At 31.4% G+C, this 20,273-nt stretch overlaps 1 protein-coding gene across 1 annotated transcript; it reads left to right on the forward strand.

Moving 5' to 3' along the window:
- The first annotated feature begins 2,557 nt into the window (after positions 1 to 2,557).
- Sf3b5 (splicing factor 3b subunit 5) lies at positions 2,558 to 16,052 on the forward strand. Its single transcript, XM_085813940.1, has 2 exons — positions 2,558 to 2,713; positions 15,777 to 16,052. Exon 2 carries the CDS (start codon positions 15,782 to 15,784, stop codon positions 16,037 to 16,039), a length of 258 nt encoding a protein of 85 aa, XP_085670066.1. The 5' UTR covers positions 2,558 to 2,713; positions 15,777 to 15,781; the 3' UTR covers positions 16,040 to 16,052.
- Positions 16,053 to 20,273: the final 4,221 nt, after the last annotated feature.

Genomic DNA, 20,273 nt, shown 5'->3' on the forward strand with positions numbered 1-20,273 from the left:
GAGAACTAACACTCTTGAGGTTTAAAAATGTATGAAAGAATTTATTTTTAATCCATTTCAGCGATTGAGTCTGCTGGGAAACATTTTCTCAGAGCTCAGGGGAAAAAAGGCTCTTTCCATGACAGCTAACAGGCTTAAGCTTTAAAAATGTATGAAAGAATTTGTTTTTAATCCATTTCAGCGATTGAGTCTGCTGGGAAACATTTTCTTAGAGCTCAGGGGAAAAAAAGGCTCTTTCCATGACAGCTAACACGCTTAAGCTTTAAAAATGTATGAAAGAATTTATTTTTAATCCATTTCAGCGATTGAGTCTGCTGGGAAACATTTTCTTAGAGCTCAGGGGAAAAAAGGCTCTTTCCATGACAGCTAACACTCTTGAGGTTTAAAAATGTATGAAAGAATTTATTTTTAATCCATTTCAGCGATTGAGTGGGCTGTTTTTTTCCTGGTTGTGGGATGGAGTAGAGTTGCTGCGTCTTGAACAACCCACACTGATCTGAACAGAAACATGAAATGTTCTTATAGATATAAGAAATGAATTGAAAGTGAAAGTAAAAATGAAATTGTATTGGCTGAAAATATTTCTTGGCTGTTGAATGGGAAAAATATTTCCAGAACTGAAAAAAAAAAAAAAAAACTCTTCCTTTTTTTTATTAATTTGATGTCTTCACTTTGTTTACTTTGGAATGGAGAAACCCAAAGACCATGACTCATCCTTTCTAAAACATATAATTCCTAGAATGAGTCATGGTCTATTTTTAGAAACAGTGAGACAACATTCCCACACAAAAAGGGGGTAGGGTTAATTTTTATCATGTCTAGAAGACATGATAAAAATTAACAAAAAGTTTTTTTTTTTTTTTTTTTACATCTCAGAATTTTTTTTCTGAGCTCTGAAAATTTTTTCCGAGTCGGCAACCAAGTGAAAAATTTGCAATCGGCTTTTACTTTCACTTTCAACTCTTTTCTATAAAAGCATTCCACGTTTTCTGTTCAGAACCGTGCGGGCTCTCCATAGTGCAACATGCTTTTTCTCTCTCTCTACCTCATCTGCAGCTAGGATGTTTTTCCTTCTTCAAGAAGTGGAATTCTTTGGGAATACCTTACAATTTCACGAGCTAGCTGTTTCTTATATTTCGAGGAGATTTCAATGAAATTGTTTATAGATGTCACCTATTGCAGATGGGGAAAAAGTCTATACTGGATCGCTGGAGACATCTCATCCAGATAGGTCACGTTATATTTTTTCCCACACCTAAATAAATTGGACATGAGCCATCCTTTTGTTTTCTCATCCAACAAAGATAGACACTACAGACCGTTTTGGGTTTTCACTCTTCGCGAACCAAGACGAGCCGCAGCCACACTTTGCGTTTTCTATGAGCGCAATAATGGATCACGTGAGCAGCCATTTTGTTTCCCATCTGACCCAGATAGGTCATGTTGTATTTTGTTTCATGCACCTAGCCAATTTTGGACATGAGCCATCCTTTTGTTTTTTTTTTTTTTTTTCTATCGAACCAAGATGGACTCTGGAGACAATTTTGTTTCTCAACGGAAAAGTAAATTTTCTGAATGGGTGCCGGTGTTCGAATACTTGTGTGACCGACTGTACATGTATTCTTCTGTGAAATAGTTGTTAAAAAATAGTTAATTATGTATGGATTAGTAATTAGGTACTTAAGGAAAAAATATGTATTTAACTATTAGCAATTATGAATTTAAACTCTTGCTTTAATTATTTAGCACATTCAGTTATAGTTCTCATAATTCGAAACTTTTATCATGTTATTCGATGAGGGGTAGTGCTATGGCGCCCAGGCACCCTGGTGGTTAAGCACCGCAGTTCAACATCAATTTAGTATTGAACTGCGGTGCTTAACCACCAGGGTGCCTGGGCGCCATAGCCTTACCCAAAGCTGTTTCAAATCATCCTTGTTTCAAATATATATACAGCTTTGGCCCTACCCCTCATCGAATAACATGATAAAAGTTTCGAATTATGAGAAATATAACTGAATGTGCTAAATAATTAAATGAGTAAGAGTTTAAATTCATAATTGCTAATAGTTAAATACATATTTTTTCCTTAAGTACCTAATTACTAATCCATACATAATTAACTATTTTTAACAACTATTTCACAGAAGAATACATGTACACACAAGAGAAACACAATACGAAGTGCGACGCCTTAGTGCCACTAGTAAAAACAAAATGCAATCAAATGGAAAAAAAAACAATATACAATAAAGAATCTGAGCAACAATTTGCATAACACATATACAAAATTACATATTACTAACATTTAGTATCGCCCTTGGGCGTTTACTGAAATTGGGGTCCGTAGTATCATAACAATAGTTAACAACCACAGGATTGTCCAGAAGTTCCTGAGCGCACGTAAACGTGACCACGTAAAGTTACGTGAGGCACTGTAAAAGAATTTTACCTGTTTTCAGAAAAAGCTGTGTTTGAATTTACTTTTAGTGAAATATAAAGATAAATTTCGATAAAAGATGACACTAAAGAGTAACTATGAAAAAATATAAAAGAGTAGCACAGAAACAAATTCCGCGGCTTTTGTTTGCAGTCAAGCCACAGAGTATGAAGAAACATCTAGAAATTATAATTTGGCATCATTTGGGCAATGTGTTTTGAGCGCGGTCCGTAGTTTTGAGTTTGGTTAATTGATCTTTCTATTTTCGAATTGGTAAGTATATTGTTTTATAATAATGTAGTAAATTTGTGTCTAATATTGTAATATGAAATATTGAGCATGTATTTACGTTTTTTTTAAGCTTCCATTACTATATGATCAGAATTTGATATATACTAAGTTCAAATCAAGAGGATAAAATACAATGTGTGATCAGAGGTTCAAAGAATGCAGTCTTATAAACTGCTGCAACCTATAGTTTCTCAACCTTATTCCATTACGAACTTTTCTGCAACTTACTTAACTGGCATTATAAGCTCAAGTTTGGAAGCAACCTATTACTTCGATGGGGATAGGGCCTTTTGCCCAGGCGCCCCTAGAAATGAACGTTTGTTCAAAGACTTAAAAATGTAGAATTTATTTTCCTCAGCAGGTTATAATTAAATTGATGCTGTTTTTCTGTTAAATTCATTTTTTAATGTTTACAGTGTTTTAATATATCCACATTAATCTAACAAAATGCCGTTTCCGTAGGTATGCAACAAGAAGGTTTATGGATAAGTACTAAATTTTTGTCTTCATTTAGATTGCCGAGTATAGATTTTAAAATTTGGCTGAAAAGTAACTTTTTTGAAATCTAATTTGGGTAAAATCCTAGTATACGGTGCAGCCTTAGCGTGACTTTGAATATTATCGCCAACACCAAAAATGATCCAAAGAACGTCTCTATATATACTATACGGCACGGCTTTAGTATAGCCCACCCGGAATTTTAAACAAATAAAATATCGCCAAGAGCGGCGATAAATGATATGATCTGGTAACCCATACTATTCGCCAAACGCAATGTAAACAAGAGGATGGAATTACGGTTACAGCTACTTTAGTAGTCAGTTACATTTATTCAATTTCAATACAAATTACCGACATATCCGTTTACTCTAAGTTTAATGCACGTGCCCTGTATTCTTACTTTTCCGGTATAGATTTCTCTTAAAATTTGTCTCACGCTGCGTTGCAGGAGGAAATACAACATTTTAAATTAGAATTCGGTACTTTTCCGTTTTGCTGGCGCAAGCGATAAAGTCGCCAATAATGGTACAACAGATGCCAAACGGAATATTCTCGCTGGTAACCTTTTACGCCTCATTTTCAAAACAAGTCGCAGCTTTTTCGAATCAGATTGATTGTTTCTTTCAATACTGGCATAAAATTACATAGAATTTTTATCAGATAGTTAAGTTTTATGTCTAAGGCCATTTTCGGATATTAAGTCAATTAGGATGCAATCACAGCGCTTACACGAAGCCGAAAATATAGAAAAGTCAAGGGTTAAATTCATCAATTCTAATGAGAATGAATTAGCGAAGTAAAGCAATGCAGTTTTACATAATTTCTGAGTAAGCTATTCGTACGAATTGAAATATTTCTTGCATTTAAACTTGTGTTCCAAATTAAGATTTAACTTGAAATTAATGTAAATAATTACTGAGAGCATTAGATTTTTGTAGAGTAGTTTACGTGAGATGAGATCGCTTGGGGTCACGTGATATGAACCAGCGAATCAGGATGTTGAACCATGAAAGCATAGTAAATTCTTAATTTAATGTCTTTTTACAAATTTATTGTCTTTATTTATTGGCTTTTTATAAAATTTTTAGCGATATTAAAATGTTTATGCCTTAAACATTTTACTTCAAAAAAAAATTTCTTAGAAGTAACATTTTTTTAATATTTTTTATGTGTATACTGTATGTTGTCGCCAATAAAGTCTGCTTGGCGAGATTTGCGTCAGCGAAACGGAAAAGTACCTAGAATTCTACTAAAATTAATATCTAAATAAACAATTCGTAACACTGTTATTGGCGAAATTGTTTAAAGCTCAGATACCGTGAATACTATTTTGTATATATTTTTTTGGTTACTTGAGGTGATATTTTTGCGTTTAATTATTGCTTGCTCTAAAACTACTGTTAGTGATGTTGTAATTAAGTATCAGGAGATTATAAAGGAAAATTTAAGGTGGGAGTTTTCAAACAAGCGTAAAATTTTGGGAACAGATATTTTATGTATGAATTAACAATAGAGTATGAACTTTTTAGAGGATTATTGAAGGATAACGTTTTCTGTGAAAAATTAAGATACCATGGTGGTTAGTTAGTAAGAAAAAGTCATCGAATGGTAGTATTTGCAAGAAATGTACGGCTGAGAAATCAATTAGGCTAGGATCTTGATTCGCCTGTAGTAAGCTCAATTTTTCTAGAATTTTTTTTTTTTTTTTTTTTACAACGCGAATCAATGGAGTTGCTTATGCGCGAATTTCTGCAATTCTCTGATTTCTTTTAAGTGAAAGCAGATTTCTTAGTATATGAGCAATGCAGAGTTTATTCAATTTCTGATTTTTAAGTGAAAAGAGATCGCTATATACATGGGCAAAGCCAATGCAGTGAGCAATGCCGACATTGTGCGCGGTGCCTAGTTTATGCAATTGTAGGATGTTTTTTTAAGTGAAAATAGATCGATGTGTACATGGGCAGAGCCAGTGTAGTGCGCAATGCCGAGGTTGTGCGCGGTGCCTAGTTTGTGCAGTCATAGGATGTTTTTTCAAGTGGAAATAGATCAATGTGCACATGGGCAGAGCCAATGTAGTGCACAATGCCGAGGTTGTGCACGGTGCCTAGTTTGTGCAATTCTAGGATGTTTTTTTAAGTGAAAATAGATCGATGTGTACATGGGCAAAGCCAATGTAGTGCGCAATGCCGAGGTTGTGCATGGTGCCTAGTTTGTGCAATTCTAGGATGTTTTTTAAGTGAAAATAGATCGATGTGTACATGGGCAAAGCCTATGTAGTGCGCGGTGCCTAGTTTGTGCAATTCTAGGATTTTTTTTAAGTGAAAATAGATCGATGTGTACATGGGCAAAGCCAATGTAGTGTGCGATGCCTAGTTTTTGCAATTCTAGGATTTTTTTTTAAGTGAAAATAGATTGATGTGTACATGGGAAAAGCCAATGTAGTGCGCGGTGCCTAGTTTGTGCAACTATAGGATGTTTTTTTAAGTGAAAATAGATCGATGTGTACATGGGCAGAGCCAAGGTAGTGCGCAATGCCGAGGTTGTGCAATTCTCTGATATTTTTAAGGTGGAAATAGATGGATGTGTACATGGACACCGAGCTTTGATGTTTTTCGAGCGAATACGAATCGTTGTGTAACTTTTACCTCATTATTATCATATGTAGTGTTTGCAATTGTAATTGCACTTGATAATATGAGTTCTTTGATAATACAGTGTCTCACGAAAGTGATGGAACACTTGTGCATTATAAAAGGAAACTCTTAATAAAATAAATTAAAAAAACATGTAAAAATTTTTTATGGGTGTTTTTCATACTTAAATTTAGTAACAATTATTACATAACATACATTTTCTCAAAATATTAATTTAATAAAAATACAATTGTTTAGAACGGAGCAAAAAATGGTTCACACAAGTAATGGAACAGCATTAGATACTACTACGTACTATGCAACAAAAATCGTCTGAAGTAAGCAATAAAAATATTTTTGGGGGGTTTTATTTCTACTCAAAAGCGATTGGCAATAATTTATAAAATCGTCTGCAGTATTTCTCTTCAGTTTGTTTTGGAATTTTTGTGTTTTTTATCTGTGCAGCCATGAATGCTAAACGAAATGAAACTTCGCCTGAAATCCGAAAATTAGTTATTAATTTTCATATTGAACGTGGAAATTCTATTAGAGAAACTGCTGAAACAGTTAACCTGAGTCATTCAACAGTTTTCAATATCAATATATAAAAAGAATCATATGATTCAGGATAAAAGAAGACCTGGCCAACCATCAAAGCTATCCAATGGAATAAAGCGAATTATCTTTCGAAATATTTAAAAAAAATCCAAGAATGAGGGCTCCTAAAGTTGCTGCTGATTTACAAGCATTATATGGAGTAATTGTTAATCCTGAGACTATTGGAAGAGTAATTTGATTTGCTGGATATCACGGTAGAGCAACCAGGAAAAAATTCTTCATGAGTGAAAAGAATAGAAACCTCAGACTGGCTTTCGCAAAATCCAACATAAATAAGAATTCTGATTACTGGAATGAAGTTATATTTGCTGATGAGAGTAAATTTAATATATTTGATTCTAACGGTAGAATCTTGGTGTGGATAAAACCCAGGGAAGAATTTCGCAAACACACCATTTCTTCAAAACAACAATTAAAATCGGTGCTTCAAGAAGAAAAGGGTAAAATCACTTCAGAAATCGCAAAAAAATTAGTCGAATCCATCGCAAGAAGATTAAATCATGTTTTAAAAGTAAAAGGAAATCCAACAAAATATTTAAACCTTTTATAAAGTAAAATTTTTGGATAAATATTTGATGGAAAAGTAAGTGTCCCATCACTTATGTGAGCCATTTTTTGCTCCGTTCTAAACAATTGTATTTTTATTAAATTAATATTTTGAGAAAATGTATGTTATGTAATAATTGTTACTAAATTTAAGTATGAAACACACCCACAAAAAATTTTTATATGTTTTTTTAAATTTGTTTTACTACAGTTTCCTCTTGTAAAGCACAAGTGTCCCATCACTTTTGTGAGACACTGTATGTGTGTGTGTATGTGAAGCATTGCTTAGTGTTCCTAATTTGTAGTATTTATTTTCTTATAATATTTTCTTTCATTGCGAGAAATTAAATTTTTTATTTATTTATGTGTAGAATTCTAGTATGCCTGCCTACAGAGAATATAATGTGATTTAGAAATTTAAGAACCTGTTTTTCATTAATGTGAAGTTTAAAATTTTTAGAAAATAATGAAAATTGTCTACTTACTGGTATATAAGGGATTATGTTATTACGTAGCAAAACGTTAATTTGTAAATATGATAAAATTGATATGTTCCAGAGTATTAATTTAAAAAAAAACTTTTTTTTATTTGTATAAATGCTAAAGCTTAAAAATATTTGAAAATACTGAAGCTGTATGAAATACAAGTATGAGAGACTGCGACGTTCTTTATCGTTGTAATAACCGGTAGAATTCGCTTACTGTATCATGATAATTTTAAATATAAACAATTTATTATACTTATTTTCAGTTAAGCCTAAGCTCAGAAATGTAAATTTAAAGAATTTGATGTTAATTTACAATAATAAACAATTCATTATTTTTTTTAAAGAGAAAATAGAAATTACGCGTAGCATGGAGAATACATTGTGACGTCACACCAAATTATTTATTAAAGGTGAAATAGCTAAAGGTTTCCGGTATTGTTTTTAAAATTACATCCTTTTAACCTTAATCATTTTTATTAATCATTTCTTAATATTTCTTTCTCTTAAAATCGTGTATAATAGTCGTAAACTTATAATATACAGTGAAAATAGGTCGATGTGTACATGGATACCGAGTAAGTAGTGCAATTCTTAAAAACATGCCAAGCAGTGGGTGATTTTGCACTTTCCCCAAAGAAAAATCTTTCTTAATGTCAAAGAGTTAAAAAAAAAAAAAAAAAAAAAAAAAAAAAAAAATCAGTTTATTAACAAAAAAGGGTTTGCGGATAATTTTTGCAGGTTCAAAGTCAGAATTACAATTAAATGGACAATTGTGAATAAATACCATTTGAAAATTTGTTTGTTTCCTATTTTCGAACATAAAATTCGTGTTTCCTGATGAGAAATTTCAAAGCTGTTTCACGTTAGGCAATATATGTCAAAACACGACGATTCGGGATTAGGGGTTTCTCCAGATTATAGATCATCAATTCAAATCTGGTAAGATGGTATGCAGAAATTATACAATTAAAAATATGAAACCGTAATTTATGAAATAGAGAGCAATTATGATCTAAAGGGTATCAAAATTTACAAAAAAAAAATGCTTAATATTTATTTGTTTACTTTATTAAACATTTCTTTCAATGTAAGTTGTTTAAGTTACTTCGTTTTTTGTGCTAATACTTTTTCCTTAATTCTATAAACAGACATAATTTCTTTTTCAGTTTCAGAGTTTCACTGTTCAAGTCCTGTAATTGCTGTGTCAAGAGTAGAATACCGATTAACTTGTTAATCGAAATTTTTTCATTTTCAATAACCTCTCTGTCACTTTCTTCACTATCGGAACCGGTATTTTCTGGATTTAGAACCATACTGCAGATTTCGCCGTCTGTTTAATTAATTAATGCGGGATACTCAGATAACCGGCACTTGGTGAACTTCCTGAAATCGCGTTCGGCAACTTGGGCGATACGCGCCATACAGTGGGAGGACAGTTTAGGTTGCCAGCTGAGATCTTCACTACGCTAGCGAGAAAAGGAAAAGGGAAAGGATATTTTCATTCTACATGTAAATACTTTGCTTTGGCTGTCATGTGACTTTGCAAATGAATTGTCGTGCTGATCACCTAACTTTGTCAGCAGACGTGCATACGCTCATATGCTCATATGTTGTTCCGTATGATCATTCGCTATTTAATTATTTTATTAGAACAAAATATTATTATTTATTAGCCTATTAATATGTATTAGACGTCTTAATACTATTAAAATCATAATTATTTAATTACCGGAGACGGGCTTCAAGTTGCCATAAACCATTCGCTATACTTAAAAAAATATTTTAGAAAATAAAATTACTATTAAAATTATTAATGATTTAAAAATTAAATAATCAAGTATTACCAAATTAATTCATAATTATTTAAATAATATTAATAATTAATACTGGGCTCACAGTTGCCATTTAATTACCTTATAAATTATTTTCTAAATAACTTAATGACCTTATAAATTAATTACCCTTATAATTACAACAAAGTAGATAACATATGGTCTTTTTCTAACTTATTGTTCGCATGGGCACATTTTTTTAATTATTTACTTAATATTTAAGTATATGGGTGTGATTTATCTAGCCTTAACAAACAGGAATTAATTTCTAAACAAATTAATTGTACTCCTAACATGAATTATTTAGAATAAGAAAAGCACTCGTGGGTTATTTGCTTAATATGACGGAAATTCGTTAGTCGAACTCCAAGACGAACTACCTGTGTGCAACAGTTTTAAGTGCTGTTGGCCAAATGTTTTGTCAGTTAAATATCCTGTTGGGACTGTTCCCTTAACTGTGTAACAATGTATGTATTTTGTAATTAAAATTGACCGGTTAGAGTAGAAAGAAGGGTACCCCTTGTATTATCGTGAAGTTGTTGTTTCATTTATCACCCAGTTGTGATTTATTTATGGTAGCCTGAGTAGTTGATTGTTTGGAAACCGTATTATGACGTAATCAGTTGCATGATTGCAGTGAATTTGTAAGAGTTTGTTGTGTGTATTGGTTAGGAAGTACATTGCTTGTTTTTTAATTTAGATGGTAAAATGGCTGAATGTGGTAAGATTAATTTGAAGTTTCTGTACCATTTGAGAAGAAAGGGGAAAAGAGCATTACTTGACTGGTTTGTAAATGAAGGTTTACCTAGTAGCCATTATTAAGTGTCTTGTTTATAGGAAGGAATGCATATGGTCAAACAATATGGTACTGCAGAGGATATTTTTTACTCTTATTTTGTGAGTTTATGTGGCAATGTCAATATACAGATTCTAGTTCAGATAATTTTAGGAAGTTTTTGGATGCTGGTAAGGAATTTTGTTTGACTGAAGATGTGTTAATTCATAAATAAAGTAAGTGGATATTTCCAGGGAAAAGGGCAGACTCAACCACTGCGTGGCACGCTTTTAAAAGTTGCATGAACTCGGTATCCATGTACACATCGACCTATTTTCACCTAAAAAAACATCACAGAATTGCACAAACTCAGCATTGCATACTTCCTTGATTTTTGTCGATGTACACATTGATCAATTTTCACCTAAAAAGTCAAAGGAAATTCACAAAAATGCACTTCTTCTTACTCTTGTAAAAAGTGCCAAATAAGTGGCCACTTCATCTATAGATTTCCTTTTTTATGTTATTTCATTGTTTGATTTAAAATGTAGTTTATTGAGATTATATATTTTTTTGTTGGCTGCTTCTTTGACTTTTTAAGTGAAAATAGGTTGATGTGTACATGGAGAAAGGGAGTGCCTAACATGCCTCAATGCCAAGTTTGCGCAATTCTGGGAGTTTTTTTTAAGTGAAAATAGATTGATGTGTACATGGATACCGAGTTTGTGCAATTCTTTGTCTTGTTATTTTGTCTTTGTGTAGTGGTGATTTTTGGCACAAAAATTGCCACTATACAAGCCAAAATAACAAGTAAAAAAATTGAACAAACTTGGTATCCATGTACCACCAATTTTTGCCAAGGTGTACCCGTAAATATACTTGACCACTTTGAGGTTGTAAAATATTGATAATTTTATCTGTAACTAAGTTACTAGTGGAAACTCGTTATGTAGACATTTATAGTTTGTATTCGTAATGTGTGTGTATATATATGTAAGATATAATAAAATACGATGGCTGCTTTAAGAATAATTAGCGATCTCAAAATTAACATTCTAGATTTGGTGCTCTCTGCCTAAGTTTATCTTTTCTCCCAAATTAAAGATCTTTCTAAATCACATAACTCTGATTGCAAAAGGTAACTAAAAGTAAAATTAACCAATCACAGCTTATATTCACATAAGCACCTATGCAATATAAATTCTGCTTTGTGAGGAACTATGTTCCTTTTTTCTTGACTTCTAACATGCAAACATCTGCATGCTGCTTATGCTCTTCTGCGTACGTCGTACTTTTAAAATCAGTCTACATAAAAATTTATTATATTCAATGACGATTGAACAATAATTTGTCTGCCCAAGAGATGATTGACATGTGTAAAAATAAAGATGGTGATTTTTAAATTCAGTTTTGTTGACGTCTTCTTCATGCCTTCACCTATATAAAATAAAAAAGTATGTAAATCAAAATTACAATATAAATTAGCAATAGCCACTTAATTCCTCATTTTTAATTTGGGTATTTCCCTCTCCTATCTAAAAATGCTAATAACTGTTTCTGGAGTGCACCGTTTTTACATCAGTCCATATCATATGATTTACATAATGCTGATGACATAGTTAATTCAGAACTTGAACTCAAAATTTCGAGAATTGAAACCTTTCTCTTGGTGAGCTTCCATACTGAATAACTGCATATTTTTGAATCGCAGTATTGAAAGATTATGGGACAGTGCCAAATGGCGAAATAAACTTCAATGCAGCACTGACCCTAACTAATTAGATTCTTATTTAATTGAGTTTATGTGGCTGCAGCAGCATCCTAAAACACATATGTTTTAGACATTTTAAATGACATCTGCTGTTTCATACCTCTGCATTAATGTTCATTCTCTAACCGAAGTTTTCCCCTCCCAGATTTCTTTGGCAAGTTATATAATTTGCATTAAAAATTTCTAATCTTACACATACCTGATGTGTTATTTTTTTCCATTGGAATTTTCTTCAACTTCACCATATCATAAATATTTTGGTGATTATGCACCGAAATTTATTGCCAGATCGGCAGCTTTTAGCTACATCTGAATCCAATCCTGATAATAGAATACCATTCATCATTCTAAAATACTTTTTATAGTATTTTAGATCATTCCTTGGTCCATTGGTTGGATAAAACATGTTATATTGGAAGGCCAAAACATAATACGTTTTCCAAATTTAAATCTTCAGATTGTTAGCCCATTATATATTTCTGTATCTCATAGGCCTAAATTTCAGATTTAAATCTAGACTTTCAAAAGTGCTATTATTCAGATATTGCTGATTATGGAAGATTTTACTGTATAAAGTAAAAAAATCAGATGTGTACACCACATGACTTCTTTGTACGGAATGTTAAATTATACATATTTTTTCTTGCATTTTATTTAAACTTATTAGATTGAATTAAACCTACTTCGCCGACAGCGCATAAACCATAATAGAATAAATGCATTCTTTAAAATTCACTTTGTTTACCATAGCGACACTCTGGCGCTAGGTTTACTTAACAGTATTATATTTCATTCATATTATAACTCAGAATGCACAAAATGTATATTATATCATTTAAAGAATTATCTAATCGTTGCCACATCTTCTATTCAAATACTATAATAAAGCTAGAACTATGTATAAAAGAAATTAAGCAAACAAAACAAAAAAGAAACAGTTTTTCTCAGACAATTGAATATTTCTCATTTAATTAATTCAGTTCTCACTTCGCGAGAAGGCAGAAATACATAAAAACTCAAAATATCTGTATTAAAAATTACGAAGTAAATCTCAAACGCTTATTTCCTCGAAAAAATTCCAGAAAGGATTAAGCATGATTTAATTGGCAATAATAAATGAATGCGTTATCTTTGTTGTTGCGAAGCTGTTTCTCTAGATTGGCAACAAATCCACTAGTCTCCTGTTTCCAATGTAAACATCAATGGCCGCCATTAAAAACAGGCTTAGCAGCAATTAAACAACTTTAAAATTGCTGATAATTCTAAAAATATTGCACACAGATTTACTAAAGGCATAAAATCCTTGACAGGAAGATAAAAACAACATAATTCAATCATTTTTAAAGCAAAAAATGTACAATTTACAAACATATAAGAGTAAAGAAACTGAGATCACTGAGCCGGGTAATAGAGTGGATATATATATAAATATATTTATATACGTTTGGTGCGGCCGATTGCAACCAAAATATGAGGTGCACATCTGCATGTTATAGCAGTCCTACATACAAAATTTCAACGTTCTGAGGCTACTCGTTTTTGAGTTATGCAAGATACGTACGTTCGTACAGACACCACGAAAAATTTTCTTCAGAATTAATTTTAAAGCAGTTTTATAATTTTTTTGAAGGGAAAGAGTATTTTATTCTGTCCTTACGTACAGATATCACGCAAAAACATCGTTAAATTGCATTCGATAGCTGTCAAAATGGATATTTTCGTTGAAATATGCTGCCTGAAACTTTTCGCGATTACAATACTTCCTTTTTACTTCGTACAAGGAAGTAAAAATCTAGCATGATTTCTGAAGCACTTTGCTGTAACTAACATAATTTAGTAAAAAATAAATTTGCCTTAAATGTTTTTCTTTTTTCCATGCCTTGGTAATTTTTCTATTGTTGGAGTTCCTTCCTCTTCCCATACCTAAGAATCTTTGAATTTAGGAAGATTGTGCATCACTTCACAGTGGAAGCTGAGGTCACAAATGCATCATTTCATGAAAGTTTTGTTCACAAACAAATTATCTGAATAAAAAAAACCTCAGATGACAAATAGTTACAAACATTGAAGTCAGTAACATATGATTTTCAAGTGTTTTGTGGTGATCTGTGCCATGTAATTAATGTGGAGAAATTTCTGTAAACATTTTAATAATTTTTGTTGCTTAGCTGTCATTAACAAAGCCTGGTAGCAAGTGATTTACAGATCCATGAATTCAGCCTGGAGAAAATTATGGCCAGACTGAGTTACAGGTGAGATTTTAAATGCTTTGACGCTTAGGATGTATTTATCTATCACATCCGTTTCAATTCAAATCCATGGGCTATGAAAAACTACAGTATTAGAAGTAGCAACAAAAGAGGATTAAAAAGAGAAACATCTTCGAAACAGGAAGAAAAAAATTACCCTAATTCTTTCATCTGCAAAACTTATGCATTGGAGTAAGATACAAAGTTTTCACATGATACCATCCTCATAATACTGCAGCAAGCTGTAGCATAAAATATTTTCAATGACAGTAAGCTTGTAAATTTTAAACAAACAATGATCTGTGATTCAGGAGGAAACTAAGCCATTTTACATTAATACCTTGGGGGCGTATTCTTATACAGTCAAAAGTTGTTAATCCGGACTTGTCGGGACTTCGGCGTTTTCGGATTATCGATTTTTCCAGATTATAGATCATCAGTTTAAATCTGATAAGATGGCATGCAGAAATTGTAAAATTAAAAATATAAAACCGTAATTTATGAAATAAAGAACAATTATGATCTAAAGGTTATCAAAATTTACAAAAAAAAAAGCTTAATATTTATTTGTTTACTTTATTAAACATTTCTTTCAATGTAAGTTGTTTAAGTTGCTTCGTTTTTTATGTGATAATACATTCTCTTTAATTCTATAAACAGACATAATTTCTTGTTCAGTTACAAAGTTCCGCTGTGCAAGTCCTATAATTGCTGTGTCGAGAATACCGACTAATTTGTCAATCGAAATTTTTTCGTTTTCAATAACCTCTGTCACTTTCTTCGCTATCGGAAATGAATTATAATGACGAGAAATTTGATTTAAATCATATCAAAGACGGAGTACGTCGAGATGAAATACTACATTTAGTAAGGAATTATAAGCCAAATAAAATAAAAACATCTGCCCTGAAGATAAGGATAGTGCTGACAGATCAACTTTCAATTCATTGTGCGCCGTGGCGTTAAAGATAAACAAAGTTTAGATAAACATACGTTAAAGTTTAGATAAACAAAGATAATCCATTTTTTGCAGCAATTCCACTTTTGTTTAATGGACTTCGAAACATACTTTCACTTTGTAGATCCTTTACGTATTAATAAATATATATCAGAAATTCTATTTGACATAATCGAAAGTTCAAGCTTACTTTTATAAAATTGCTCTAACAGTCTGCAAAAAAATAATAAGCCGAATCCAATTTGAAGATTAAGAAACAACGCAATCTGCAATATTAACTGAATTAGATAATTTTAGCTTAGCTTATACCATCCATTATACATTAGACGCGCATTCGTAAACGTGTTTTGCGCATGCACACACATATATTCGCAGCCGTAAAGGTCAACGCAACGCATGCGCAGAAAGTTTGTAGCTTTGAGGTCTGGATTATAGATCATTCTGGATTATGGCTGTCCGAATCAGCGACTTTTGACTGTATACGAACATTTGGTCTTTAATAATGAATTAAATTCGTGAGCCAAGGTTTAACTGTATTACGTAAATAGATTAATTTAAAGTATAATTTTGTAAGGTATTTATTTAATTGTACTTGTGCTGAATTTATCTATTTTAATATCAGACTATAAAATATATTTATCAGTGGTAATTATTTTATATCGTTCTTTTTCCAGGTATCATGGGAGAGCGTTACAACATCCATTCACAACTTGAACATTTGCAGTCTAAATATATTGGCACAGGACATGCTGATACAACAAAGTTTGAGTGGCTGGTAAATCAGCATAGAGATAGCCTGTCTTCATTTATTGCCCATCATGATATGCTAAATTTTATTGCAATTGCAGAAAATGAATCAAAAGCTCGTATGCGGTTTAATTTAACTGAAAAGATGTTATTACCTTGTGGCCCTCCACCTGAAAGAGCTGAAGAATAAAAATTAAATTTTCTGGTGGGTTTTATTTTTTGCACATTATACTGTACTAGGCTTCTGTTTTATGTATTAGATCTGCTCAAACTTCAGTTTCTGATTATTTAGCTTGAAAGTCTTAGTAACTAAGTCATAAATATTACCATAGCAAACTTAATTTTTAAAAAACAATTATGTATTAACTATAAATTATCACACTGAATATGTATAATGCATTGTAACATATAGCAAAAAAGAAAACTATACTTGTATTACTTAAATTACATTAAAATAAAAAATTTTGAAATATGAAAGTTAACTTTTTTTGTTCCTCTTATGTTGATGCACTCTATGTTGTATGATGAATCTAAGTACTTTTCACAGGGTTCGTACGGTCCTTAAGAGTCCTTAGATTTTTTAGAAATGATTTTTGGTCCTTAAAAGTCCTTAATTTTGGCTAAACTCAGCAAAAGGTCCTTAATTTTAATCATCTGAAATTTCTGTCTGTTTCTATGACTGCCATTTTGAATATGAATTACCATTTTGGAAGAATATTTTTGTGATTCACTAACATACATGGTTATCTTTTGAATTGGTTCATGGGTTATAATTTGTTTCTATTTCTAATATAAATGATGGGATACTCGAGTTTCTAAGCAAGAAGTGAAACAGAAGCATTTCAAAATTAATTTTTTCTAATAAAGAGTTTTTGGAGATATGAATTCTTTTATTAAACGGTTCTAAATTTGGCGACTTATCAACATTTTGGCGATTTTAAGATCACTTTCTATAGAAAATTCTTAGAATATGCACCAGTTTTCTCTATAAAATTAATTTTACACTTTTTCCCTCCTTTCTTTCTTTCTTTTTTTTTTTTTTTTTTTTTTTTTTTTTTCCCAAAATATTTCTGGCTTTTGCTGTCATAGAATTGGTAGAGATAATTTTTCTTTAGGATTTTAGACATTGCAGCTTGGAAGGGTTAGAAGGATTTGAAGGCAAGATTTATAGACCCACCTTTCTAGAAGATTCGAAAAATATGTGACAAAATGAAAAATGTCTCCATGGTATCAACACGTAATGGATGTATTTTACAGAAAGTTTGTAATGAATTTCTTACTTTTTGGAGAACGTCTGGAAGAACAATGAAAACATAATATTTGAATGTTTTACTTCTGAAATTAGAATCTTTTAGCATGTTTATCTTCCCTTTATTCTCTCTACTTTTCACTAAACTCAAGCATGGAAAATATCACAAATGCTTATAATTTTATCACATGGGCAGGCATTATAGAAAGGGATTTTTATATTAATAAAGAAATTGAAAACTTTAATTTTAAAAGATTCATCTAATATGTCTTAATGCATCATACACATAGCTGGCACTAGGCATTTTCCCACCTAAAGCAATCTCTGTGGATTCTAAATTTTGCAGCCTAGTGCCTTTCTAAGTTCTGCTTCCAGTGCCTGCTCTAAATTCTAAAAGTTTTGCTATGTCTAGATTTTGTTCGGTGTGTCACTAAATTCTAAAAATTCTGCCACATCAGCTCTTTACAATAAATATATTTCATATTTCTTCTAAATGTTCATATTACTAAAGAAATAAAATTAGCCGCTTTTTCTATACATTCTAAATGCATTTAGTGTTTTTTAGAATAACAGAAATCCTTAATTAAATCCAGAAATTCTGAAATGAAAAGGAAACATATTGAAGAAAGAAACTGAATATATAAAAAAATTATTTTTCAAAGATATGTGCAGTTATTATTATATAGATTACCCAACTGTTTATGATTTCATCCTTTACTATAATTTCCCATTTCTATTTCCTCACGATAGAATTTCTGAGCCAGATTAAATTTAAATTAAATTGTATAATCTTTGACCACTACTCCATGTTTTTTAGTTCGAATTTCACTGTTCTTGTTTAATTACCTCACCGTGAGCTGTAATTGATTTTGTTAGCGTCAGAACATGCCTTTATGTTCTAAATTCTTTTTTAGTAAGAGGCTTAATTAAACCTTTGTCTGATATTGTCGTATATAGACATAGCAATAATAATATATATAGACATAGCAATAATATGCTTCACGTCTGTCGTCGGTTTTCGACTATTTAACTTTTACCAGATCAAAAAAACCCTCATAGGTACATTGTGGAGAGATTGACAAGTTAGGAGATAAAGCACACAGAAACTAGTGAATGCATTAGTTTGCATATTGAGACAAATCTCTAATTATTAGAAAAGATACTTAAAAAAAGGAAATCAATATAAACTACTCAAAATGTTTGGGAAGGCTTCAAATTAAAATGAAGGATAAATATTTTGTTGAGTGTTACAAAACATAAATGTTTTGTAGGTTTTAATGTGTAATTATCCTAATATCATATAAGAATCAATGTCATAAATTACATGCATTTTAAACTGTGAAATTTTATTAGATTTTGATTTTAATACTTTTGTAACAAATATTGTTAAAAAATAAATTTAATAGTATCCATGTAAATCCATAATGTTTAAGGTTGTCAATCTACCTAATTTAATTATTTATAACTAACTGCTTACCCTGAATAATTATCTTTACATAAAGTGACTTATTGCCTTTCATTAATACTCACTGTGGTCACAAGATAAAATACAAAAATGTAAAAATTCAAGTAAGACTTATTCTTCACATCTAATGAGACTTAAAATAATACAAAATAACTTATCACCTCTGGTGCTTTAATGGCTTATTTGAACTTCAAAGTATATTAACTGGGTTACAACCCCTGGAACTCTATCTGAACATATGACACTAACTGCATCAAACAGAGTCTAACTTTCAACACTTGTCAACCGTGCCTAGATCAGGCCTTTCAGGTTTATTCTAATCAGCAGGTCTCTCTCTAGACAAGCAGCAGTGGTGACAACATTCAGTCTTTTGTTATGAATCATGCTGCTTATGATCTTACTTCTCATTTTAATGTATGCCATTTGACATAAAATCTGCCTGCTATTTACTAAACCTCTAAACTGACCAAATATGTGACAAAATGAGACATTAAAAAAAAATCATCATAAACCTAACTATTAGTAAAACGTAAATGTCACTTATCTTCAAGTAATATGTTCAACTATTATAACATATTTAATGCTACTTGATAAATTGCTTTAAGTTTATTTTATTCTCAAACTTATTAATAATTATGTTAATTAATTCATGTTTAGTAATAATACATACTACAGTCAAAAGTCTTTAATCCGGACCTCAAAGCTGCAAAATTTCTGTGCTTATGCGTTTACGCATGCGCGTTTAATGTATAATGGACGGTATAAGCTAAGCTAAAATTACCTAATTATCTATTTCAGTTAATGTTGCAGATTGCGTTGTTCCTTAATCTTCTAATTAGATCCGGCTTATTATTTTTTGCAGACTGTTAGAGCAATTTCATAAAAGTAAGCTTGAACTTTCAATTATGTCAAAAAGAATTTCCGATTCTGGAGTTGCCAAAGGATCTACAAAGCGAAAGCATGTTTCGATGTCCATCAAACAAAAAGTGGAATTGCTGCAAAAAATGGATAAAGGCATACCCTTTGTTTCTCTAACTATTCCGAAATCTGTTTAGCAATTTCACGTTGCTCTGTAGGGGGGGGGGACGTCGCAGCGCGCAATGAACTGAAAGTTGATCTGTCAGCACTATCCTTATCTTCAGGCCAGATGTTTTTGTTTTATTTGGCTTATAATTCCTTACTAAATGTAGTATTTCATCTCAATGTACTCCGTCTTTGATATGATTTAAATCAAACTCCTCGTAATATGACAAATACACATCAACTAGTTTTCTGGTTGCAATTTTCTAATTTCTAATATGCGTAATGTATGCTTTACGCATGCGAGTGTTGAAAGAAATGTTTAATAAAGTAAACAAATAAATAAAGCTTTTTTTTTTTTTTTTTTTTTTGTAAATTTTGATACCCTTTAGTTCATAATTGCTCTCTATTTCATAAATTACAGTTTCATAGTTTTAATTTTATAATTTCTGCATGCCATCTTACCAGATTTAAATTGATGATCTATAATCCGGAATCACCGAAGTCCCGATGAGTCTGGATTAAAGACTTTTGACTGTACTTAGGGATCTATTTTATTTTTAGGATGGTATTATGAAAATTCAGGCATTCATAATATTTTTAATTGAATTTATTCAGCTCCGGTTTGCTCATAGGTCCTTAATTTTTTTCATTGATGGTCCTTAAAAGTACTTAATTTCTGTATGCAGA

This window comes from Stegodyphus dumicola, chromosome 3, assembly GCF_044657685.1.
Source record: "Stegodyphus dumicola isolate Sdum_Otavi_A_Nest chromosome 3, ASM4465768v1".
NCBI classification, from domain to species: domain Eukaryota; kingdom Metazoa; phylum Arthropoda; class Arachnida; order Araneae; family Eresidae; genus Stegodyphus; species Stegodyphus dumicola.